General features: G+C 46.8%; 1 protein-coding gene across 1 annotated transcript in view; it reads left to right on the top strand.

The window, feature by feature from the left end:
- Positions 1-26,531, top strand: part of dchs1a (dachsous cadherin-related 1a) — a 126,924-nt gene extending 100,393 nt beyond the window's left edge. The window contains exons 5-28 of the mRNA XM_010870521.4: positions 687-923; positions 1,327-1,946; positions 2,138-2,281; positions 2,392-2,668; positions 2,927-3,114; positions 3,264-3,360; positions 3,511-3,668; positions 5,812-6,294; positions 6,578-6,941; positions 10,050-10,289; positions 11,617-11,742; positions 12,631-12,840; positions 12,982-13,277; positions 13,695-13,945; positions 14,616-14,748; positions 14,991-15,177; positions 16,167-16,280; positions 16,934-17,145; positions 17,908-18,059; positions 18,558-18,688; positions 19,298-19,584; positions 19,823-20,490; positions 20,605-20,791; positions 22,654-26,531. Of these exons, the coding sequence (XP_010868823.3) occupies positions 687-923; positions 1,327-1,946; positions 2,138-2,281; positions 2,392-2,668; positions 2,927-3,114; positions 3,264-3,360; positions 3,511-3,668; positions 5,812-6,294; positions 6,578-6,941; positions 10,050-10,289; positions 11,617-11,742; positions 12,631-12,840; positions 12,982-13,277; positions 13,695-13,945; positions 14,616-14,748; positions 14,991-15,177; positions 16,167-16,280; positions 16,934-17,145; positions 17,908-18,059; positions 18,558-18,688; positions 19,298-19,584; positions 19,823-20,490; positions 20,605-20,791; positions 22,654-24,591 (7,700 nt within the window). The 3' untranslated portion in view covers positions 24,592-26,531. The remainder of the gene's footprint in view (positions 1-686; positions 924-1,326; positions 1,947-2,137; positions 2,282-2,391; positions 2,669-2,926; positions 3,115-3,263; positions 3,361-3,510; positions 3,669-5,811; positions 6,295-6,577; positions 6,942-10,049; positions 10,290-11,616; positions 11,743-12,630; positions 12,841-12,981; positions 13,278-13,694; positions 13,946-14,615; positions 14,749-14,990; positions 15,178-16,166; positions 16,281-16,933; positions 17,146-17,907; positions 18,060-18,557; positions 18,689-19,297; positions 19,585-19,822; positions 20,491-20,604; positions 20,792-22,653) is intronic.

Below are 26,531 nucleotides of genomic sequence, written 5' to 3'. Positions count from 1 at the left end.
TCTTCCTCTGCTACTGAGAGCTGCTTTTCTAGGGCCCTTTTATACTCCCCCGGTGAGGTCTCGATTGGTCTGTCAATGGGTGGCAGCTGAGCTGAGAATGGTATTAGGCCCCATTGTGTCGCCCTGGGGTAGATGGTTTGCCCTAGGGCAGATGCCGATGAAGAAGAGGGCTCGTTCTCATGTGTGTGTACAGTATGTGCCTTAGTCTGTTCTTGTGTCTGTGTTTCTTGTATTTCTAGCTGTGTTTCAGCCTGACCCTCTGTGTTTCAGCCTGTCCCTCTGTGTTTCAACCTGTCCCTCTGTGTTTCAACTTGTCCCTCTGTGTTTCAGCCTGTCCCTCTGTGTTTCAACCTGTCCCTCTGTGTTTCAGCCTGTCCCTCTGTGTTTCAACTTGTCCCTCTGTGTTTCAGCCTGTCCCTCTGTGTTTCAGCCTGTCCCTCTGTGTTTCAGCCTGTCCCTCTGTGTTTCAGCATGTCCCTCTGTGTTTCAGCCTGTACCTGTGTTTTTTAGCCTGTCCCTCTGTGTTTCAACCTGTACCTGTGTTTTTTAGCCTGTATCTCTATGTTTCAGCTTGTACTTGTGTGTTTTGGCCTCTACCTGTGTGTTTCAGCCTGTCCCCCTGTGTTTCAACCTGTACCTGTGTGTTTCAGCTTGTCCCTCTATGTTTCTGGTCCTTTCTCCACCAGGTGTGATCTCCCTGTCCAGGTCACTGCATGGCCAGGCCAACACTGTGATTCCAATGGTGGTGTCAGCCCGCGATGGAGGGGGACTGGCAGCGCTGGTCAACGCCCAGGTTAATATCAGCGTGGTGGCAGGCCTGGTGGCGCCCCCTGTATTCAAACACAGTCAGTACAGCTTCACTGTGTCTGAGGATGCACTTCGAGGGACTGAAGTGGGAGTTGTGCAGGCCACCAGTAAGAACGGTGAGTGTGACCTGGAATTGAATGTACTGAATGGTTAAGAACTGCTAACACCTGTTGAATGCATGTGTGTGTGTGTGTGTGTGTGTGCGTGCAGTTATACTGTATGTGCGGTCGGTTATTCTGTGCAGTCTATACCACTTGTCTAAACAGGCAGTGAGCCACTGTACACATTTCATTTAGAAATCACATTAATCACAAACTCTATTTCAGCATGTTGTTTTCATAAGCAATTACGTTTAGATATTTAGGGCTCTCTGTCATAGCGTAAAAGACTTGACAAATGACAGGGGTGGAGGATCTTGTAAGTTTGTGGGTGCTGTCTCTCTTCCCGGACTGGTCGTGGTCCACCCCCCCAACATGCACCCTCAGATCTTTAAAAACGGCGTGACCTCTCTGTCTCCAGCCGGCCCTAGTAAGGGTATCCTTTACACCATCTCCTCTGGAGACCCTGCTGGCTACTTCACTGTGGACCCAGAGAGCGGAGCCTTGCGGACCAGCCTTCCTCTAGACCATGAGACCCAGCCCTCTCTGACTCTGGAGCTCCAGGCCCGTAGCGGCAGCCCCCCTGCCTTTGGTCAGACCCGAGTTCACATCACCATCCAGGATGTGAATGACAACGCTCCTGTCTTCCTGCCGTCCTCTTCTGAGTCCCTCCTCCTCCTGGAACACACTGGGATGGGGACCGTGGTCTACCGTGTCCAGGCACAGGACCAGGACTCCGGCCTGAACGGACAGATTACCTTTGACCTTTCCTCCGCCGCCACCTCCGCTGGAGGTCAAAGGACCTTCTCCATGGAGCGCAGCACGGGGGAGATCCGGTTGGTGGGAGGCCTTTCGTACGATGTCACGCCACGCTACGACCTGACGGTGACTGCTAAAGATGGTGGTGCACCCCAACTGAGCTCCACGATGATGCTGGTGGTGCATGTGCAAGCGGAGAACGACCACGGGCCCGTGTTCGACACGCTGACCTACCACGTGGAGCTGAGGGAAAACACGCCGCTCAGCACACGCTTCCTACAGGTACCGCAGAATACAACACAGCAGGCCCACAGCATGAATGGCTCATTAACGAACCGTGACGTTTCTGTTGGCAAAATGTAATCCGACTATATGTACCCTGCTCTACAGTATCAGACCCAGAGTGCCAACTGGCGATCTGATCACTGGGGATTTGATATCTGTCATACATAGTGGGATTTATCCATGTCCAGGTGAGAGCTCTGAGCCGGGACTCCACCAGCCTGGGCTTCCCCTCTCCACTGGCGTACCACCTCAGGCCTGATGGCGACGCGGCAGGGTTTGGCGTAGCAGCCGACAGCGGCTGGTTGTTTGTGAAGAGCGCCCTGGATAGAGAGGTGAGCCTTCAGTTGGTTGCGTTCAGTCTTTCTAATTTCCACATCCACCCAGTGCATTATGGGTCAGTGCGTCCTGATGTGTGTCCCTTGCAACGGCTCTTGTTGCCCAGGTGAAAGACATGTACCTGTTGACCATCCTGGCCACCACGGGTCAAGGGCAAATGAAGAAGACGGGCAGTGCCACAGTGAGGGTGTCCGTGACCGACGAGAACGACAACTCGCCCCGTTTGACTCAGGAGAGGGTTTTCCTGGCTGTGAGGGAGAACCTCCCGGCTGGGTCTGGGTTCGGAAGGGTCTTGGCCTCGGATCGTGACACGGGGCTCAACGGGAGACTGACTTACAGACTGCTACACCCAGACAGACACTTCCAGATCAACTCACACACAGGTAGGACAGCATACCCCCCTTCCGCCACCCCCACCCCCCCCCCCCCCCAACACACGCACACATATACACACACTCACCTCAGATTTAGCATACTGAATAACCGCTGCAGCTTTTCAGGTTCCCGCCTTGCCAGTGTGTGACTGAGAGAATGCGGTGTGTGTGTGTGTGTGTGTGAGATGTGCTTGTACTCAGTTTAGTCCCTCATCATTACTCCTCGCCCTTTCTCTCTCCCCTGCTCTGTCCTCCATCCCTCCTCAGGTGAGATCAGTACCCGTGTGGGTCTGGACAGGGAGCAGCAGGGAGGTTATCAGGTGGTGATGGTGGTTCAGGACGGAGGTACCCCACCGCGCAGCGCCACGGGGACTGCCTTCATCACCGTCCTGGATGAGAACGACAACACTCCTTCCTTCACACACTGCCAGCCTGGCAGAAGACTCACCATGCAGGTACCCTGCAGCCCAAATGGATGCCTTTTCCCTGGCAGGACTTTTGACCCGGGCCCTTTGGCCTTTGATTCTGACATGATATAAATGTCAGTGATCCACCTGGGTAGGAAAACAAAGGGACTGTTTGACATCACGGTCTCCCTCTCTAGGTGATGGAGGGCCAGGTGTCTGGTTTCTTGATCGGGACAGTACAGGCCAAGGACCCTGACGAGGGGGAAAATGGAACAATACACTTCTCCATGTCAGGTGAGGGAGGCTTGGCGGGCGGGATGATCTTTTGTGTGTGATTGAATGATGAATGATTCGCCATATGCTTTTGATGAGTGTCCGTGATTATTCAGGCATGGTTCCACGACAATTCGTTGCTGGACGTCTAACTCCCCTCCTTCCTTCCAGGTCCCAGAGTGGAACGTTTCTCTCTGAATCCCACCACAGGGGAACTGCGCTCTTCTTCTCCTTTGAGTCGCTCTGATAGAGCAGAGTACAGCCTCACTGTGACAGCTACGGACCGGGGACAGCCTTCTCACAGCGCTGCCTGTGTCTTAGACATACAGGTGAGGTCCCTCCTACACATGTATACATGCATATGTATGTATCTCTGGACCTGGAAGTCAGACGCTGGCAGGCGTGTCAGGCTGTGTTCTGACAACCTTCTCTGATTCCTTTTCATGCTCCGGTCCTCTGATCAAGGTCATGACATCAGAACTTTTGATACAGTAGGCCCAGCCATATATACCAAAGTAAAACACACCAGTCACGCTGATTAAGTTAGTATTTAATGTTCAACTGAATACCGACCCACCTGGCCAGGCAGGCACAATGGAAGGAACTTTGTAGCTGTAAATTCAGGATGTGTCCCAGCTATTCCCTATACAGAGCCCTACAGAACCTAATGGGCCCTGGCTGGTAGAGTAGGGTGCCATTTGGAGCACAGACCCAGAGGCTTTTAGGTTCCAGGAAAATAGAAGAATCTTGTAATGGCTGCAGTAAAACAGCACTCCCAGTGTTTCTTCTTTTCTTCTTTTCCATCCTTCCTTCTCCCTGTTCTTTCCCTCGTTTCTCCTGTTTTGACATAAAGAATGTGAGAAATAATTAGTGTGTAGCAGGATTAAATTGGGCTGTGTTGTTCTTGTCTGTTGACGCGTCTCTATCACGTCATCGTTTAAGACCCTCGCGCCGTCCAACACAACTACGCTAGTAGGAACAGGATATGACCTCACTGCAATTCTGAGTTGGAATGCTGGTCGACCTTCAATTCGAAGGCTAATGTGGAGTTAATTAACAGATTGTCATAGTATGTTTCATCAGGACTAATGGGTTGTTTAGTGGCGGCCAACAGAGTGGGCTGTATAGTGTCACGTTGTGGTTTATGGGGAGCCATTTTAGGCTGATTTGAATTAAGTATAAACAAGAATTAGTTTGAGGTGAAAACTGGATGAGTGCGCAAAACTGTTTATCTGATTCTCTCTGTATCTATTTCTATTGGTTTGAGGCAGATGCTCCAAATTACCGGTGGCTAATTTAGCTAGAATTATTAATGTGGGAAACACAGAAAACAACAATTACAGGATGGGTCAAAAATCCTTTGGTTTAAAGAATCTTTCAGACTTCAAAAGTTCTTGAACACAATGTTAGGCTTCCCAGTTCATATATCCAACAAGCACGTGACGCTAGCTTAACTCTCGCGCTCTCGTTCTCTCACTCACTCACTCTCTGTCTCTCAGCTATTTAAACCCTGTGATTCCACCCCCTGCTCAGAGCTGAGCTGAAAAACAGGCTTATTAGAACAAGGTGTCCTAGAAGGTTATTAGAACAATGTGCCATATGTGTAACTTATGGTGCTTGTTTCCATACAAAGGGAGCAAGGCGTCAAATCTACAGGCTTTGAAGTTACTCTGGTCACCGAGGGCTAAAGTCTAGTACTGTAGACTCGGAACGAGCCAACTGCACTACAGTGAAATTGCAACGCTCCTACAATTTCCTTTTCTGATTATGTTTATGTCTTTTATCCCTTATTATTTTCACTACCAGTCACATGCCAATCAGATTAAACGTGATTAGCACCTATCAGATTGAACGTAATTAGCTTAGAGTTTTTGTTACAGATTTTCAGTATTTAACTCCAACTGCCACTAGACTCGTGCTTGTATTGATGTGACTAAGGGTCACGCTACTAATATTACTCCTCAACACTTAGTAGATTGTTTGAAGATCCCAGTTGTAAGTTGCCGGCCAACTCTGGCAATTAATCACGGGGATTAAGAGTGTTTACTCTACAATAGTTTCATTCGGATAAATGTTTGATCAACTTTTTGATCAATACTTTTTGCTTGATTTGCACACTGAGATAAAACATTTTTATGGTGTGACGGATGTAAAGGTGCATTGTCGCACGTCATCTTCCAAGGTAACATCAGACACCTTTCCGACCCGATGTTGTTTGATGGAGAGTACCGTGTTAGTTACCTTGTGTTAGTTACCTTGTAAGCAAATGTGTCCGTGAGTTTATGTGCCTTCCATGTGAGTGGTCTGACCAAAGCGCTGCGTGTGCCTCTGTTCATTTAAATGGTTTCAATTGAATTGTTTTCATGACAATTGTATTAATCTAGATAGGCTCTTAGTCAGCCATCTGCATACTTTGAACATCAATGTTTTTGACAATGTACGTTTCTCATATCACCATCTGACTGTCCATAGGTCCTGAGTGCAAGTAAAGCTCCTTCCAAAGAAAGCTCCCTCTTCCTATCTTTCAACTCGATGGAGGAGGCCAAACCGGGCTCTGTGATTGGCTCTGTGAGGTCTCATGATGGTTTCAAGCTCCCCGACGTTGGTCAGGTGACCTACACGGTGGTGAAGTCGGACCGAGATGGAACATTCATGGTGGACCGTCAGACAGGTGATGTGTACCTGACGAGGGAGCTGGACTATGAACGTTCAGCCCGCTACACGCTACAGATAGAGGTGGATGACTTCTCCACCCCGTTACCCAGCAGCCACCTGGTGCAGCTGGACATCAAGGTGGAGGACAGCAACGACCACACGCCCCGCTTCCCGCAGGATCCAGTCACCATGGTGATTCCTGAGAACTTGGAGCCTGGGACCTCCTTTTACACTTTCCAGGCATTAGACCTGGACGGTTCGGGACCCAACAGCCTATTGACGTACTCCATCCTGCGCCAGGTACGTTTTGGGAGTTAGTTGAGGATTCAACGTGTTAGAGAAGCAAATCAGTACAAGGATGATTGTTTTATTTCTTGACCTGTCGTGAATATTGAAGATGAACTCCCTGGCATTTCCTTAACTCATTGGAAATATTCCTATGAATCAATCTGTGGTTATATCCTGTTGTCCTCTGTTGTAGTGTCTTTGACTAAAACAGTTTGGTTATATTCATTTTTCAGGGTATTACGCCAGTTTCTGGCGGGGGACTAATATATTTGTGTTATATTCTCTGCTGTTCCAGTACCCTGACCTCCCCGACCTCTTGAACCTTGACGCTTCCACTGGCGTCCTGACCCTGGCGCAGGAACTGGACCACGAGGTCACTTCCTCCCTCATCTTGGTTGTCCAGGCGACAGACTGTGCCCTGAACGCCAGCCAGCGGCGCTGGGGCACGGTAACGGCCAGGGTGTTTGTGACTGATGAGAATGACAATGCTCCGGTGTTTAGCTCACCCTCTGCTGTCAGTGTCATGGAGGACCAGCCAGTAGGCTTCGTAGTTCTCTACGTCGTGGCTCAAGACGCTGACCAGGGCGAGAACAGACAGGTCAGCTATCGCATTGAGACTGGCAACGCTGGAGGGATGTTCAGCCTCAATCCTAACACTGGTAAGGCATTTTAAGAAGCCCTAACACGATCAAAGTATGTCACTTTGTCTGAGACACAAAGACTTGTGTTAGCACGCTAAGCTAATGACGAGGCTTTAGCACAGTGGGACAACACGTCTGTGTAGCATGCAGACTGGCGGGTTCAAACCCGGTCACTAACAGCAGCATTCGTTATAGTCTCACGAGAGCAATTAAGTCGTTGCTAGCTGTGCTGTAAATACATGGTGTGATGTCAGAAGAGCGTTGGTACCACCACAAAGTACCGGCTCATATGTGGTCGGTTCTGTGAGAGAATCTCATAAGGTTCAGCCTATAATCAGATGTCATCACGTTTAAAGCAGTATAAACCAGGAGGCGTGAGATGTCGCGTGAGAGACGAATCAGCGTTAGCAAAGTCACCCAAGTTCATTGCAGTAGGTCTTTACCTGAGCACTAACCACCAACGCTGCTGCTGTAGCAACCACCACGGCTGGAAGTAGCGACCCAGCAATCTGGCCGCACTTTAATGACTTTTTCCACAGCAGAATGCCTCGGCAGGGAGAGGCTGGCAGTAAACACACGCAGCTAGACACGCAATGGCCAGGCCCTGCCGTGCTGCGCTGAGATCACACACACTCACGGACAAACACACATCCTCACTGACACACACACACCAGGCCCTGCCGTGCTGCGCTGAGATCACACACACTCACGGACAAACACACATCCTCACTGACACACACACACACCAGGCCCTGCCGTGCTGCGCTGAGATCACACACACTCACGGACAAACACACATCCTCACTGACACACACACACACACACCAGGCCTTCCGTGCTGCGCTGAGATTAGAGCTCCCCTATCCTTCTCATTACCCGGCCCTGGGAGCAGAGGAGGAGAGAGAGGGCACGGCACTGACTACATTTCAATTTCATGCTTTAAAATGAGCCGCAACAGTCAAAGAGAAAGTGAGGCAAAGAGTGGAGGGGAGGAGGTGGGGGTAACTCTGTGGGGCCGTGTTGGTTCTGTTTTAAGTTTTTTTCGGTTTGTTGTTTTTCTCTGTGTATCTTCGTACACTATGAGAAGACTTGCCCCAGAGCTTTTAATATGGTCAGAGTTAGTGGCTGGAATAGTTTCAGCTCCTTTGACTCCTTTGTGATCCCACTATGGTCACTGATAACACATGGGGAACCAGAAGGGGGAGAAAGAGACAGGAGTCGTGGGAGGAGAAGGAGGAAGAGGAAGAAAGTAGGATGGGAGGAAAGTCATGTGAAAAGTTTCATTTAGGATGTTACCAATTCCAGTCTCTTAGGCATAGGTACTGTAGTCATAGTAGAGCAGGCACTGTTCTAAGGATTCTGTATCCTGTAGGTCTAAGTCCTTAGATGTTGATATCTGCTGTGCAAATATATGGAGTTTTAAAATGGTCAAACCGTGGATCCTTTGACTATATGTTTTTGATTATGGCGACATATCGGTTTATAGTTTTACCAGGAAGTAGAAGTTCGGGTAAAGCTCTACAGACACAGCCTTTGATGCCAACCTTATGTGATGTGAATATTTCTTCTGAAGACAAGTATGTAGGGATTCAGTCTCAGGTGAGACACCTGCTACGTTAGGTTGTGGTTTTACAGGCAGTTTTGATCCTCTCACGTTTGGAAAATACTGCTTTAAGAATGCTTTCTATCGAATAGGGAATTGGCCTCTATCAGCAAGCTTAGTATTTCTCACAATGCCTACAGTATGCAAAAAACTGAAAGTATCTAGAAAGAACACACAAAGCCCTTTTTCATAAACCATTTACACACCCTGTGTGACTCCAACAGTTTTTTACCTAATTAATCTAGGGAATGTTGACGTCTTTCACAAGTTGATAATAATAATGAAAAGCTTTCAGGGCCAGTGTCCCAGACCAAACATCACAAATGGAGAGACTTAGTCCAGGAGTTGACTGGACCTGGGGTCAGGGGCTCTCCACACATAAGTATAATTTGATGATTTAATATTTCCATTGAGCCTGGCGTGGGGGGAAAGAACATAAATTAGAGAATAAGGAGACTCCTATCCTCCACCCAAAAGGCTTACGACGTACCCTGGGCTTCATTGGGCTTCCTCTACACTGCCCTCTGTTGAGAAGGGTTTAGCAAAAGCAACATAACCAAAACAGGAGGTGGAGAGATGGAGGCATTTCTCCTGTCATCATAGAGCCTGGCTCAGGCAGGAGAACAGGTCCACTGTCATTATACTGACTAATGACCTACATTTCTGGAACCAGCTCAAGATGAACTCACACACACACACACACACACACGGTAGTTAGTTTCACTTTACCTGTGAGGACCAACAATTGATTACCATTTTCTTAATTCCTAACCTTAACCCTTCACTGAAACATAAAACCCTGTACCTCACCTCTGGCCGCAACCCTTATTCTAACCATATAAAGGGATTAAGGGTTGACATTTTTTAAATAGCCTGAGTTTTCCATGGTTTGCTATACTTTTGGTGCTCACAAGTATAGTAAAACAACCGCACACACGCAAACTCACTCACACACTTCCTCAGGCCCTGACTGGTGGAGGGGTGGAGCCAGGGTCAATGCGTGTCTCACGCACCACAACAAAGCCCAAAAGACCAGATGCAAAAAGTGTGTATATATGTGGGTGTGTGTGTATACTGGGTGTTTGTAGGTGGATGTGTGTTATCATGGTCTGAGTCAAATACGTACGTGTGGTTCTGATGCCACTCCTAATGGATCCCAGCAGTCTGAGGTCGGGGTACTTTGGTGTTCGCTTTCTTCCTGGGCTGGGGAAAAGATACACCCACGCACACGCTGTAAACACACAAACACACTCATGCACAGATGCAAGAGTGTGTGTGTGTGTGTGTGTGTGTGTGTCAGTGTTCTGGTGTTGACATTTGAAACTAGTCGAGTGGTGCTGGACTTGAGAGAACAGGGACCTTTCACAGAGTGTGACATTATGGTAAGGAGAAGGACTGGCTGAGTTTTCCGTGTCCCAAGTCCACTGCTTTTGGCCGGTCCGGTAACCTGCTTCCAGACTCTGTCCTCATTTAGTAACTAGTCCAATCTGTTCTCATCCCACACCTCTCCTCTCTGCCCCCAGGTTCCCTCTCCATTGTGAAGCCCATCGACAGGGAGGAGCAAGACCTGTTCAACCTGACCATCGTAGCGCAGGACCACGGGGTTCCAGCGCTCTCATCCAGCCAACTGCTGTCTGTCCAGGTCATCGATGTGAACGACGAGAGTCCCTGGTTCCATGAGAACCAGTACCAAGCTCAGATAACAGAGAACCAACCTGCAGGAACCACTGTTCTGGTGGTGTCGGCTTCAGACCTCGACCAAGGTGTGTGTGTGTGTGTGTTTGTGTATGTGTGACAATTCTTTTAAATATTTGCAATCATGTTGGTTTTCTTAAACAGAACACAATGACTTAGCAGAAGCTTTTTCATTACTACAGGCAGGTCCCAAATCACTAGCACCCCCAGGTCCTAAATCACTAGCACCCCCAGGTCCCAAATCACTAGCACCCCTTGATAGTGCATGATTTTGACCAACCAATCAATATAGTTTGTTTTATAAAGGCCTTTTTACATCAGCAGTTGAATTTTCACACAAACCTTGAGAGATGCAGCGGATTCAAAGGTTTGTCCAGTCGTCTTCTAGCTGCGTCAGGTGGAGATTATAAGAGTACATTACCTTCTAAGGCCAAATTGGTCGTCAAGATGAGAACATTTTCAGAAAAATATATACTCCTCAAGAGCAAATGTAAATGTCAGTTGACATTTAAAAAATAATCACAGAGGCTGGAAAATATCCCCATCGATTTGCCAAGCGTTCCCTAAACTAACAAGGGTACAACAAGGGACCACTGACTAGCCTGTCAATACTGGTCAAAGGTAAAACATTATATAGAAATGGAGGTTGAGTACATATCCTCCATCTGTTAAACACATGTTCACATCACCAGCACGGCCATTAACAGTTGGTTTTAATTGAAGACTGTACCAAGGGGTGGTGTGTGTGTGTGTGTGTGTGTGAGTGTATTCACATTCTCCTGGTGTTAGTCAGGAGCACATAAACCAGAAGGATTATAAAGTTTCTCTCCAGGGTGATTAGTGAAGTAAACAGGTGATGGTGCCAGGGTCTTTTAGCACGCTATAACACACACATACACAGACACAGACACACACACACAGACACACTATCAGGCTCTGCCCTGCCCAGGCATCTCTACCCACCTCTTCCACAGCTAATCCTACTACAAACAAATAAAATCATCAACGCCGTTGTGTTTGCTGTTTTTCGTGAGAACAGTACATAGTGTATTTTGGCAAATATTGATTTTCACATCTCAGCTTTGTCTTCAGGGTCTGATGGCAGAGAAGGTTCAGAGTATAACATGATTGAATAGGTTAGGCCTCTGGGGGCCCCGCACTCTTTGGAAAGTGGTGTCCGTTTCCTGTCCAATGCCTCTGCCCCAACCCTTTGATGTTTGCATACCTGTAAAGTGGAAGCAACATCTAGAGCCTTCAGATCTTCTGATCACTGAAGGATTAGTGTGGGGGGGGGGCGGTGAAGGAGTCTGCTGGGAGATGGCTTTGTGTTTTGACTTCATGTTTGTTCTCTTCCTGTCTCTCCTCTTCCTGTCTCTCCTCTTCCTGTCTCTCCAGGGACCAACGGTCAGGTGACATATGGAGGCCTCTCTGAGGAGGGCTTCAGCATCCACCCAGTCACAGGTGTCATAACCACCACTAAAACCCTTGACCGAGAAACACAGGGACAATACTCACTGACAGGTAGCTAACTGACCATAACAACTCTAACAACTCTTCCGAAACCCCAAATCCTGACAACTAAGTCTCTGTGAAAAAGGCCCAAAAACAGTTGACTCTGACTGGTAATTGCTACACTGAGGTGTGATGGTCTTGCCACACTCTTTAATAATGGAGGTACAATTGATCTGCCACACAAGGGCAGTATATTGCCAAGCAGTAAGGGCAGTATATTGCCAAGCAGTTAGGGCAGTTTAAGTTACACTGCATCTTCCAAGACATATCAAATAAGAATTTGAGATGGTCGATTATTTTGTCATGTTAACTTGCAGATATCCATAGCTTGAGACCCGTCTTCCGAGTTGGTGTGCGGCACATTTTTGATAGAGCCCCCCAGAGGTTTGCAATTGTGAAAACAGTTGTGTCAGAACTGTATCAAGTTTCTGTGAAGTGCGCCCACAGAATTTTTCCGTGATTGTCGGCCACAATCCTGCATGGTATGTCTTAAACACTATGGAAATGATAATGCAAACCAAGATAAGTATATCTAGGGTTTAATTCTCTCATTATCTAAACAAGCCCTTAGAGCATCAAACTAGTAACCAAAAGATTGCAACACTTAATTCCTGAGTCGGCACGGTGAGAAATCTGTCCTTCTGTCCTTGAGCAATACAGTCACCCAAAACTGCTCCTGTAAGTCACTAACTGATTCAAATGTAAATAAAATGTCCCAGCTTTATTACTTCACAATGTAGATAAATAAACAAGCCTACATTGCAAGCAAACCATGTTTTGATCGTTCTGTTTTATGGGATATGCTAGTTGTTTAGTGGTCATGTGGATGTTATTTTCTGTCTTGAATTTTCTTCAAGAAATGTACTGTGTTTAATTCCTAATCTTGTCTCTGTTCAGTGTATGCCAGGGACGGTGGCATGCCCCCTAACTTTGCTCGGGCTTCAGTGAGGATCCAGGTGTTGGATGAGAACGACAACGCCCCAGTGTTCAGCAGATTGTACCACAGCCTGGAGGTCCCTGAGAACATGCAGCCTGTTGAGCTGTTCACCCTCAGAGCTACTGACCTGGATGCTCTGGACAGCGGAGATATTACCTACAAGATCACAGGTAAGCGCTAACTACTTGATCGTCACAGGTGTCAAATTCTGTAACGTTAGATTGGCGACTTGAGTGAACGATCCATTGATCTCAATGTTGGAAGATTTAACTTCATATTCGGTATCATCCATCTCGCCCTTTCACCTGTAGGAGGTGACCCGTCAGGTGACTTCCGTTTGGACAGGAAGTCGGGTGTTCTCTCCACCTCCTGGCCACTGGACAGGGAGCGCAGGGATAGGTACAGCCTGACAGTGACAGCCCTCGATGGGGGATCTCCACCACTGAGCAGCACGGCCATAGTGGAGGTAACTCTCCTGGATGTCAACGACCACAGCCCCAGGTTCACCAGCTCCAGCTACACCACTGAACTGAGTGAGGACCTTCCTATTGGCTCTCTGGTGCTGCAGGTCACAGCTACCGACCTGGACGAAGGCTCTAACAGCCAGGTAAATGGACTGACTGTGTAATCCCTAATTCTGACCTTCTAAGGCTTGGACAAACGTGGGGAAAACGCTTTGCCGCTTTTATGACATTTTGCGACAAAAACATTGTGCAGGAAGCATCTATATTAGCCTCCAAAAAGTTCAAGAAGGCCTTTTCACTGCAAAGAAAATATTTAAAAAACTGTAGATGAGATATTTGCTTGAAATAAGTGAAATAATCTGCCAATGAAACAAGACAAATGACTTGAAATTTTCTAAAACCAAGACATATTATTTAACACTACTTTAGCTTATTTTAAGGATGTTTAGATTTTTTACCTGAAAACAAGATAAATAAACTTGATTAGAAATACTTTTTGCAGTGTTCAAATCAAAAAAGTTAAAATGTGGGATATAATCTCCTGTGATCTGTTGTCCCAGGTGCTGTACTTCCTGACGCGTGGCTCCCAGGGCATGTTCATGGTCGACCAGCACACCGGACGTGTCATCACGGCCGCTCCACTCGACCGCGAACGAACGTCGTCCTACACTTTTGATATCTGTGCCACAGACTCCTCCCCAGCTGACCCTCGCAACGCCACCGCCACGGTCTCTGTGCATGTTCAGGACGTGAATGACAATGCGCCGTTCTTCATCCAGGACCCCCTGATCATCAACATCTCAGCCTCCAGGTAGGGAGCCTACAGGTTAGAGCGGCAGGCCAGGATAAAATGTAGAAGAGAAGGTTTCAGTTTGGAATCCCATTCATTCTTAGCACACATAACCCTGCACTGCTCTGTTGCTGCTTTGACTACACTCTGCTCCAACTCTTCATATTCATACATGCCTTTCTGGTGTATGCCTTTCTGGTGTATGCCTTTCTGGTGTATGCCTTTCTGGTGTATGCCTTTGTGGTGTATGCCTTTCTGGTGTATGCCTTTCTGGTGTATGCCTTTCTGGTGTATGCCTTTGTGGTGTATGCCTTTCTGGTGTATGCCTTTCTGGTGTATGCCTTTGTGGTGTATGCCTTTCTGGTGTATGCCTTTCTGGTGTATGCCTTTCTGGTGTATGCCTTTCTGGTGTATGCCTTTCTGGTTTATGCCTTTCTGGTGTATGCCTTTCTGGTGTATGCCTTTCTGGTTTATGCCTTTCTGGTGTATGCCTTTGTGGTGTATGCCTTTGTGGTGTATGCCTTTGTGGTGTATGCCTTTCTGGTTTATGCCTTTGTGGTGTATGCCTTTGTGGTGTATGCATTTCTGGTTTATGCCTTTCTGGTTTATGCCTTTCTGGTGTATGCCTTTCTGGTTTTGGCTGAACGTCCATGTAGGCCGAATAATAATTAATCTTGTTCTTCTCATCTAGCATCTCCTCCCACCGCGTCCTGGCTACTATGCGGGCTGAGGACCGGGACTTTGGGGCCAACGGCTCGGTTTTCTATCGTTTTGCCAGTCCTGTGCAGGGCTTCACCATTAACTCTCTCACTGGCGAGATACAGGTATTGTAGCCCACATTTGTTTACTCTGAAAATACTTAGAATAGCCTCATAATGTGTGTAACCCAAAGAGGCGAATATGTTTGTATTCACATTTCAGGCAGGACTGTGGATCATACTAAAGTATGTTAGTTAGTTTAGATAGTTTAGTTAGGTAGTTTAGTTAGCTAGTTAATATATTTAGTTAGAACTACTGTAAGGGATGGGGCTTTTATGACATAAACATAATTCCTGTATTAATTCAGGCTACAGAGAAGCTGCAGGGTCTGACCCAGGGCCAGAGGACTGTGATTGTAGAGGCAATGGACCAGGGCAGCCCAGCCCAATCCTCTCTAGGGGTGGTGGTCATCTACATCAAAGAACAAACCTACAGGGGGATCCGCTTCTCACGCCATGCACGAGACGTTAGTCTGCAAGAGAATGCTGCTAAAGGTTGTTCTTCTTCGTCTGGGATACTTTTTGGGATAATTTGTGTTTTTTTGCTGTGTTTAAGATGTTTATATTTGAGACTGCGACGTGTGGTTACAAATGTGACAGTGAGGTAAATGTTTGGAACAGTGTGATTTCGAGGTGTGTGTTTGGAACAATGTGAAAGCGAGATTGTGTTTGAGACAGTGTGATAGTGAGGTGTGTTTAGAACAGTGTGATAGTGAGGTGTGTGTTTGGAACAGTGTGATAGTGAGGTGTTTGTTTAGAACAGTGTGATAGTGAGGTGTGTGTTTGGAACAGTGTGATAGTGAGGTGTGTGTTTGGAACAGTGTGATAGTGAGGTGTTTGTTTAGAACAGTGTGATAGTGAGGTGTGTGTTTGGAACAGTGTGATAGTGAGGTGTTTGTTTAGAACAGTGTGATAGTGAGGTGTGTGTTTGGAACAGTGTGATAGTGAGGTGTGTGTTTGGAACAGTGTGATAGTGAGGTGTGTGTTTGGAACAGTGTGATAGTGAGGTATGTTTGGAACAGTGTGATAGTGAGGTGTGTGTTTGAAGCGATGTGTTAGCGAGGTGCATGTTTGGAACAGTGTGATAGTGAGGTGTGTGTTTGGAACAGTGTGATAGTGAGGTGTGTTTGGAACAGTGTCATAGTGAGGTGTGTTTAAAACAATGTGATAATGAGGTGTGTTTGGAACAGTGTCATAGTGAGCTGTGTGTTTGGAACAGTGTGATAGTGAGGTGTGTGTTTGGAACAGTGTGATAGTGAGGTATGTTAGGAACAGTGTGATAGTGAGGTGCGTGTTTGAAACAATGTGATAGTGAGGTGTGTTTGGAACAGTGTGATAATGAGGTATGTTTGGAACAGTGTGATAGCGATGTGTGTTTGGAACAGTTTGATAGTGATGTGTGTTTGGAACAGTGTGATAATGAGGTGTGTTTGGAACAGTGTGTTTGGAACAGTGTGATAGCGAGGTGTGTTCTATCTGTTTAGGTACAGCCGTGGTCCAAACTCAGGCCCAGTATCCTGATGGATCCCGTAATGGGATCAGTTACAGCATCTTCAGCGGTAACATCCTAAACTCCTTTGGAATCAGCTCTTCCACCGGTGAGCCACTGGGGGGGTATTTGGACAGTGAATTTTTTTTTTACTCTCTGTACCAGTATTCTATAGTCCTTTGGATTTTAAATTATACAATTACTGAAGGGCTTAAGTGGAGACTGTCAGCTTTAATTTGCATGTTTTTTCCATACTGGATGAATCATTTTTAACATTGTCCCCCATTTGATGTTAACAAAGCCTCCAGAACAGAGCGGCAGGTTATAACGCCCATATAACAGCCTTAAATCCAGAGTATACTAGGTGCTCTGGGAAACATGGCAGACTGGCTATTTTTACTTGGGCGTGTATGGTTACAACTGGAACTGGCTCACTTGTCTTCATTGATGGTGTGACTGCTAGTGTACAAAACATCTTATTTGCACAGATATAACGAACCAAATGCTTCTAAACCCATTAAACAGTGCATCATTTAGCAGGACAATGACCCCAGATACACTGCCCTAGCAAAAGCAGGGGGCTTTTAAGTCATAAAGAAGAATGTTCTTGGCTGGCCAAGTGTCACCAGATCAGAATTCATGACTTGCATGTGCTGACGAAAAGACTGAATATGGCTAAAATACAGACCTGGCATCATCACCAGGGATCTGTAGTTGTTGTTCCAACCAGGTGAGATATGTTCTTGTTGTTGCTCTAACCAGGTGAGATCTGGGTGCAAAGCTCTCTGGGGCTGGACTATGAGGAGACCCCAAGACTCCGCCTAGTGGTAAAAGCTGAGACTGCATCCTCTAGCTCCTTCATGGCTGTCAACCTGATCCTGCAAGACATCAATGACAACCTGCCACGCTTCCAGCTGCACAACTATGTAGCCTACATACGTGAGGCACAGGGATATCACTTCCCTATCATACAGGTAGGATGAGCCATCAGAGACACACACACACACACACACACATGCAGACACACACATACACAGACACATATACGCACACACGCACACGCAGATACACACATGCAGACACACACATACGCACAGACACGCACACACATGCATACACACACATTTGCACACACACGCACACTTACACTGTATTATGCTTGGCTGTAGGTGAAGTGCAGTGTTGTTCAGGTCCAGACAGTGGAGATGTGGATAGTTTAGGTGATGTGGTGTTCTGAGGGTTGATCTGTTCCTAAGTCCACAGTCCATTACACTGTCTTTCCATCAACCCTGTTGACCGTATAGACTCAGCTGTGTGCTATGAAGCCATTTCTAACCTTTTAATAAACTCACTCTTCCAACTGTTCCAAGTCCAGAATCAGTCTCCAGGCTCTGTTACTGTTTCGTCCACAGCTGTTGTGAATTTGTTCTTTGCTTTGATTTAATTCCTGTCTGACCTCTGAACTCTGGTCAGATGAGTTTCACCAGGCGGTGGCAGATTATTATTGTTATTATTATGTTTAATTGCTTATAAAAACATAAAAAAACACATTTAAAACAATGAACAACTTCCAATGACAGTCAAAGTAGGTCTGTCCAATAAAACAGATTAGAAATGGACAAGCATAAAACGTAAGTTACCTTTGTTTTAAGGATGAAACTGTGTTATCACAATACTTCTTTGATTTCATTTTCTGACCATTTTCTGTCATGTTACTTCCTGTCTGTACAATTCAGGTTGTGGCAGATGACCTGGACCAGGGCCAGAACGGTCAGGTGACCTACAGCCTGAGGTCATCGTCTCTGAGTGGCTATTTCAAGATTGACCCGCTAACAGGAAGCATCACTACAGCTGCTATTATGGACAGAGAGATCTGGACACAAACCAAGTAAGGGCCAGGGCTTGCACGACCTGTGTGTGTGTGTCCGTGAGTGTGTGTGTGAAACCAGGGAAATGCAACTAATGTTGACATTATTTTGGTCCCCATTTAGAAAATGTTTTTTAGCTTGAGTTCTAATGTTCTTTAAGGTGAAAAAAATTTTTGTCGCCATTTCTATAGTTATTAAGTTTTGTGTGTGTGCGCACACTTGTGTGTGTTTGTTTGTGTTTGTGCTTGCATGCATGTGTTTATGTATGTTCACATTCTCCTGATTTTATGTCCACCAATTCACCATGTGGTAATCTTCAGCCGGCTAACTTTTGTTTGCAGTATACAGATATAGCCTTTTCCTGTTCAGTCTCTTCTGTATTTTAATCTCTTTCATGCTCTTTGCTACAACAGGTTGTAATGCAAAACAGCAGGAGATGAAAGGTTGAAACATAAAAGATAAGAAAACCCAGGCAAATTCAAACTGACAGTTTCTTTTCTTTGTTACCATGGCACCAGGCTGGTTGTTACAGCGACAGACCGGGGCACGCCGCGATTGGCCGGCTCTGCAACCCTGACAGTGATCATTGTGGACCTCAACGATAACAGTCCTGCAATACCCATGCCCCGTGAGATCACAGTATCAGAGAGTAAGTCAACAATCCACAGGCCTGAACTGAAACATCATTTTAAATCTTAATTGAGCTTCCGGGTTCAGTAGAATCCATGAAATAGTGGGAAAAGTGGAAACCCTTCCTATCTAGCTCTTCGGGATAACTCATGGAGTATTTGAATGATTTCGAATAGTATTTGAAGCCAAGTATGCTAAACTGTCCCCCTATTGACTACGGTGTACACTCCTTTGACCAGGGGATGTACTGTATATGCATTATCAACTGTCTCAGACATTTGTTACACAATTCTTTAGTCCAGTGATCTTATCACTGATCCTTACTCTTCTCTCTGGCAGTAACAGCAGCTCTCAGTGATAAAACAGGCCCCTTTATTAGTCGCCGTGAAGCCAAGTTCCTCTCTGCTCATATCCTGCTCTACATTTGATGTCTACAGTTTCCTGTATAAAATATCAAATTCCCCCAAAATTAAATCAGATGTCTGAAAAAGAAATTCATGTGAAGCAACATGAAGTAATAGGATACGTTGTGAGATGGGAAGGGGTCTTGTGACTGTAATGTAGTTCCCACATCATAATCTAACACAAACCTGTTGTGCTCTCTACCCCCCCCCCCCCCAAACCTCAGACACTCTCGTTGGTTCAGTGATCACCCAGGTGACAGGAAATGATGTGGATTCAGGGCCGGCCCTTTCCTATACCCTCCACCTGGACCCGTCGTCCCAGGGCATGTTTGGGATCCACCGCTACGGGGGTGGAGTGTCCTTAACTGGACCTCTGGATTACGAGGAGAGGACCTGGTACACTCTGACCGTCAGAGCAACAGACTCGCAACACCAGACCGAAGCCAACCTCACCATACTGGTGGAGGACGTTAATGACAACGCGCCTACATTCACACAGGACCTTTACCAGGTAGACTGTCCCTCCACCAGCCAGTTAATATCTCTGTTCCTGTTTCTAACGCATCGTTGCCCTGACAGACAAGGCACATTTAAGTACATTTCATTCTTCTGTGTATGTGCAGATCAGTTATGATGCCAGTTTTACTAACCCAGGTTCCTTGGTACCATTAGCCTGCCTCTCCAGCCTTTCTTGGCTATTCTGAATTCATCCCTGCCTACACCTGGTCCTGTGTGGTTCTGTTTCCCAGGTTACCCTGGCTGAGCATTCCCCAGCTGGTAGTGTAGTGGTCACAGTGACAGCCACGGACCGTGACTCTGGAGAGAATGGCCACATCACCTACAGAGTTACGTCGTCCACCCGGGACATCTTCTACATCGACCCCAGCAACGGTACTCTGTTCCTCACCCAGACGGCAGAGTTTGACTCTGAGAACCCTTCTATCCTGGTGACCATAGAGGCAAGAGACATGGGAACACCAGCCCTATCCACGATCGCTACTGTTCAGGTTCAGGTGACTGACGTGAATGACAACACGCCAGTCTTCCACCAATCCGAGTACAGGGCCACAGTGCCGGAGGACCGCCTCCCGGGTGCCACAATCTTGACCCTGGAGGCGGCAGACGGTGATGCGTCGCGAGACAACTGTGGCTTCGACTTTGCCATCGCTAGCGGCAACACAGGCAACGCCTTCCAGATTGAGAGCAGCGTGCGCTTTCTGGAGGGACAAGGTTTCCAGACAGTGGGTAGTCTGGTGTTGGCCGGCGAGGGTCTGGACTTTGAGACAGTATCCAGTTACAACCTCACAGTTGTCGTGTCGGACCGCGGTGTTCCACAAAGGAGCTCAGCTGTCTGCGTGCTGATTAGTGTAACCGACACTAACGACAACCCTCCAGCATTCAGCAGGGCAGAATACAGGTATTTGGTCACTCTGCAGGCTTTAAATGTTCTTGATGGATTTTCACTGGGGAACCAGATAACTATTTTTTTTTATGTGACCATTAAAACGCTGTTTAACCTTGAACCCTGCAGCGTGGTGCTGAATGAAGGAGCAGCAGCAGAAACAGAGGTCGTCAGTCTGTCCGCAACAGACCCAGACTCCTCAGCTGCAGGAGAAGTGCAGTACCTGATAACCTCTGGGGATGAAACGGGCCTGTTCAAGGTGGACCAGTGGACCGGAGCTCTCACGCTGCAGAGACCGCTAGACAACAATAGACAGGTACCACAGCACGTTCATGGCTAGTACTCCCAGATGCCACCAGAACCTTTAAGTAGGAAAGTGGGTTGCCTTTGGTGTTCGCCAACCGCGGAACCTGACTCTAAGCACAGAGAGGTGCGGGGGCACTCTCGTGGGGCGCTCTCTTTTTGTTATATTTAATACGGGTTGCCAGTGTAACAGAGTTAAGAACATTCTGTAAGCTCAATCCACGAAGGAGAACACACATCAATCTGTGAACAGCGTCTTAAAGCTCCTCAGGCAGTCAAAACCACAGATAGCAACACACCAACCGTTTATCGCCGGAGGCACATAAAGCACCTGTTATGCACACAAATAGGCAGAGATTCATAGAAAAACTAGACACAGTGATCTACCACTAGAAAACAGGGACAGTGTAAGCAAAAGTACAATACAAAACATACTGTAGGCAACATGTTCTGCCCTACATGGTCTTCCCTACGTGCTGATAGGTGATGATCAAGAGGGCCTGTAATAATATCAACTTATTTCCTCTAAATAAAGATCTATTAATAAAGACCAAAAAATCACCAGATTGTCTCTGCTCAGCCGATTTAGCCATGTTGTAATGTAATTTAATCCATTTACAGTATTAATTCCACGCACTCAGAACGAAGTAAAATCCCACAAAGGTGATGAACAAACTATTTACTAATCAAGGTCCGGTTTTAAAACAGCGTCTTCCTCTGCTTCACGTTGGAAAATCTGCCGACCACTTTGGCTTTGTCAATGTCACGCTCGATACAAAGCAAAATGAGGTTGGTTAGGCCTCATTCATGCATGCACGTAAATAGCGGTTAAAACTTTGCTTGGCACTGGAAATGCAGATGGAGATGGTTTTGTATATTCCATGTAGAACTGTAAGTAAAAAAAAATAATAATACAAATACACTTCCTTCGTTCCTTATGTTTCAGGGCGCCTGAAGTGTATTTTCTGTCCATTGTTTTTTTAATGTAACTTAACTATAGATAGTTACTAGAGTCTAAACCAGACATACAGTTGTCAATGATAATTTTCAATAAAGAATGTTATGCTTTTTTGGTACATTAGGATGTTTAAAACCAAAACTATTTTTATCAAATTACAAAAATTAGGCCAAGGGGCCCGCAAGGGGGTATACAGACAGACTCTGTACATTGCTTTATATGATCAATGCCAGGATTCACTGAAATCAAACAGTATATGTTATTATATCATATATACATTTTGACATAGTGCTAAGTAATATTTGTTAATTGGTATATCATTAAGAAACTATATGGTGGAACGTGGATCCCCTTGTGCTGCTGCCAATGCCCCATCGGCCCCGTGTTATTTCCACTTCTGGTGTTCGCCTTTGTTTTGGTTAATGATTGACCTGTCTATTGCCAATCTCCAATCTGTTTTAATCTGCTGTCAACAAGACACTGTTAATCTTTTCATGCATTTCTCTAAAAATGCACCTTTCAATCTTTCTACAACCCCATCTCTCTCTCCATCTCTCTTGGAACTCATCTCTCACCCCATCTCTCTACAACCCCATGTCTCACTCCATCTCTCTACAACCCCATCTCTCACTCCATCTCTCTTAAACCCCATCTCTATGCAACCCCATATCTCTTCAAACCCATCTCTCACTCCATCTCTCTTAAACCCCATATCTCTTCAAACCCATCTCTCACTCCATCTCTCTTAAACCCCATCTCTATGCAACCCCATATCTCTTCAAACCCATCTCTCACTCCATCTCTCTTAAACCCCATCTCTCTACAACCCCATATCTCTTCAAACCCATCTCTCTTAAACCCCATCTCTCTACAACCCCATATCTCTTCAAACCCATCTCTCTCCTCCATCCTGCTAGGAATCCCTTGTGATCGTCATGCAGGCGTCAGATGGTCAGGGTCACTACGCACTGGCTCCAGTCACTGTGGAGGTGAAGGGCATGAACAAATACAGACCATACTTCCCACTGCCTGTCCTCACCGCTAGCATCAGAGAGAACCAGCCTCACAACTCCCTGGTTACCATACTGCACGCCATAGACCATGACTCTGGAGCCTTTAAACAACTCAGGTACTACATGCTGGACCAGACCGGACAAGGGAAAGACTCTTTCCTGGTTAACCAGACATCAGGCGAGGTCCGGACTCGCTCTGCCTTTGACTTTGAGAAAATAAACGTGTTTAACTTCGTGGCCCTGGCCATGGACGCTGGGAACTTCTCGGCCACGGTGACCGTCCAGGTGTACGTGACGGGGGAGGATGAATATGACCCAGTATTCACCGACTCAGAGTTCTCCTTCCTGATTCCAGAGGGGGCAAAGAAGGGTCAGAGCATTGGTCAGGTGACGGCCAGAGACGAGGACGAGGGAGTGGATGGGATCGTGCTGTACTCCCTGGCTGAACCCTCACCTTACTTCCAAGTCAACGCCTCGACTGGTGTGGTCTCACTGAAGATGGACAGCCATGTTAGACACCTGAGCAGGTCCAAGAGGGAGGTCCGTGTGATGACCCTTGACCTGACGGCCCACAGCCCCCTAGAGAGGTCCCGTGTGGCCACTGCGCGCCTCACAGTCGATGTGACCCACACCTCTTTCGGATTGGTATCAGACAGGAACCTGCTGCTGGTCAGTGTGATCGCTGTGTCCCTTGGAGCCATTGTCATCCTCATCTTCATGGCCCTGGCTCTGTTCTGCGTGAGGCAGAGGAGGAAGAGGATGGAGCAGCAGAGTCGCTGCAGAGCTCAACCCTCTCCCAGCCACGGGACCATGCTGCACAAATTAGAGGAGACTAAAGTCACCGGAACCCACCGGAACGACCGCATCTACCACCAGACCTTGCCAGGGTACACTGCTGACCAGACAGGGAGCAGTGGGGGCGGGCCTTACCCCCGGGGGGGCTCCCTAGACCCCTCCCACTCTAGCGGGCGTGGCTCTGCCGATGCAGAGGCAGCAGAGGACGACGAAATCCGGATGATCAACGAGTATCCCCGCGTGTCGTCCATCTCCTCATCCATGCAGGAGCACATTTCGGCGCGCGGCCCAGACTCCGGCATCCAGCAGGATGCCGACCAGCTGTCTGACATCTCTGGTGAGCCCAACATGGACGCCAACCACTGGTTCAAGGCCAAGAAGCTGGCAAGTCTCAGCGGGACACTGCTGGCCGGCCATGTGCCTGTCTATCGGGAGGATGGCGGAGGGTATCTGGGGGTGGGTAGGGGGCTGAACATCTCCCACCCTAAAGACTATGCCTTCCCAGAAGATGGTAAACCCGCTGTGGATGGCTCCCTCACAGCCATCGTGGCCAGTGACGAGGAGCTAAGAGGGAGTTATAACTGGGACTATCTGCTGAACTGGTGCCCCCAGTTCCAACCGTTGGCCAACGTCTTCACGGAGATAGCCAGGTTAAAGGATGAGACGGCCCCTCCAAACCCTCGTAGACCGTTCCAGCAGAAAGCCAAGGTGGACCCCAAACCCCCTCGCATAGACCCGCCGCCCCTCATCACCTCCGTAGCCCACCCTGGGGCTAAGACAGTCCCGGTGAAGCCTGCTCCCGTTAAGCCCTCCATGGGGAGGTCCTCCTTCCCCCACCTGTCCTCCCTACGGAGATCTCCCATCAATCACGAGGGCTCCCTCTCCTCTGTAGCCATGTCCCCCAGCTTCTCCCCCTCCCTGTCACCCCTAGCTGCCCGCTCCCCCGCCATCACCCCCTTCGGAGTCACGCAGGGCCCCTCAGCATCTATGATTAGCACCACTGAACACAGCTTGGAGCACAGCGAAGAGGTGGAGATGAGGATATAAACTGTTGAAGCTGAGGATGTGACCTCTATAAACTCTAGACTCAGAACACTGATTCAGACATGAGAATCTGCAGACTCAGAATTGAGAAAAGGACTGTTCCAGACAAACTTTACTGGAGGTATTGAATGAACTAATAAGTACTGACCCTCCAAAGACACAGAGTTTTGTCTCAGTTGACTGAGACTAATGCTGTACTATTCTACATTACCTAGCTCCCATTCCCCCTTTGTCAAATGTTGGTGCGACAGAAGTGGTTGGTACAAAATCAACTAACTGGACTCAAGGAATTAGAATGAAAAATTAGGCCAGATTTTTTATTGTAGGTATATCATGAAGACTCCTACAAACCAGTAAATTTCATGACCTAATATCAAACTAAACTACCCAAGATTTGCACATTCTAACGGGGAGCCATAATGTCAATATTTTGTACAAGATACCTTTTTCTGTCTATATTTTTATACTGACTTTGGTTTCTGACTAGAAATGGCATTAGTTTTGTGCCAGAAGGCTGTTATAGCCTTTCCATATGTGTATATTTGTATCTATTTGACAGTATGTTTGAACTGTCCAACGATTCTGTTATTTACTTAACCCTTAATGTGTTCTTGGAACAAAACAAAGCTCTTTATTTCTGTATGTGTGATTGATTGGGGGTTTACGGTAATATCTTGTAAATATGTATAATAGAGGAGCTAAAAAAGAGCTTGCCTTGCGGGAAGAACATGATACCACTTTCAATACAGTCTACAATAAAAAAAATGGATTCCTCTTGTGCTAATTCAGTGTGCTATGGTCGTCTCAACCAGAGCCACGCATGACCTTGTGGTCAAGGTAGTTGACTACCGTGGGAATAGGGTGCCATTTGGTGCTTGGCCGTAGTGGTTAAGTCCAGTATTAAAGGATGAGCCTGACATATTGTCATGTCATCTTGGTCCTCTACACAGCCGTCTCTGTATTTCTTTCCTCTCCACCATCTAACATGTGTGAACTTGACATCTAATTTATAATGTCCTTCCTTTTTGGTGTCCATACTAGATCTCTAGTCACAATGAGCCTTACAGGTCTAGTTGGTATTCACTGTAACCACAGACAAGGGCAGAACCACTCAGACAGACAGACAGACATACAGACAGGGGTGATCTTTGAGGGCAGCTAATATACTAACAAGCTAGCAATAGGTAAAATCATGATATGTAATTACAGTAGGTCAAGTAGGACTAGGATGTTGAAACCCCATTTCATGTCATTCAGCAGAAAGTTGCAGCTGCCAGTTAAAAATACAAATGAACATAAACAAATGGCCAGCATTCCATGGGATGGAAGACTGCTGAGTTGTAAACAAAACAGCTGACATAGGTTTGACTAGAGAGTGTGTGGGTGTAACTGCATACAGTTTGAGGATGTGGGCTGTGTGTGTACATCTGACAGACTTTACCTCACTAAGCTCATTTCAGTATTGATGGGATTCTTACCAGCATCTTGGACGCAGAAAGCTCGTTGCAACATATATTTGAATCACTTCTTTGCAGGGGATGTTATGTTGCACAAAGCCAGATGAATCTCGGAAATACTGCTTTTCAAATCACATGACGAACTGAAACCAGAACACTCATCCAAACATTTTATGAGTTTTTGTCTCGTCTCCTCTGAGCTACAGTATTGTAGTTCAACTCCTGGAGTTAGGTATACCTAGCTACATACTACTGTCTGATGAAGATAACTCGATGAAAGCTGGTGCTATTTCTCCACAGTGATGATTGACTAAGACAGAGGTTTCCAAACAGTTTTTTGTTTTCACTAATCAGTTCCTCTCTAAATTCTATAATGGTTGAACTATCCTTAAAGAACATGGCAGGTTAAAATCTTGAACTTCCTATTTTTCAATGCAACCCCAATGGATATCATATTTGTCCCTTTTACTAGCAGGAAGGCAAGGC

The sequence above is a fragment of the Esox lucius genome, chromosome 1 (assembly GCF_011004845.1).
Source record: "Esox lucius isolate fEsoLuc1 chromosome 1, fEsoLuc1.pri, whole genome shotgun sequence".
In the NCBI taxonomy this organism is placed as follows: domain Eukaryota; kingdom Metazoa; phylum Chordata; class Actinopteri; order Esociformes; family Esocidae; genus Esox; species Esox lucius.
The sequence above is the reverse complement of the archived record's forward strand: the minus strand, read 5'-3'. Positions and strand labels throughout refer to the sequence as shown.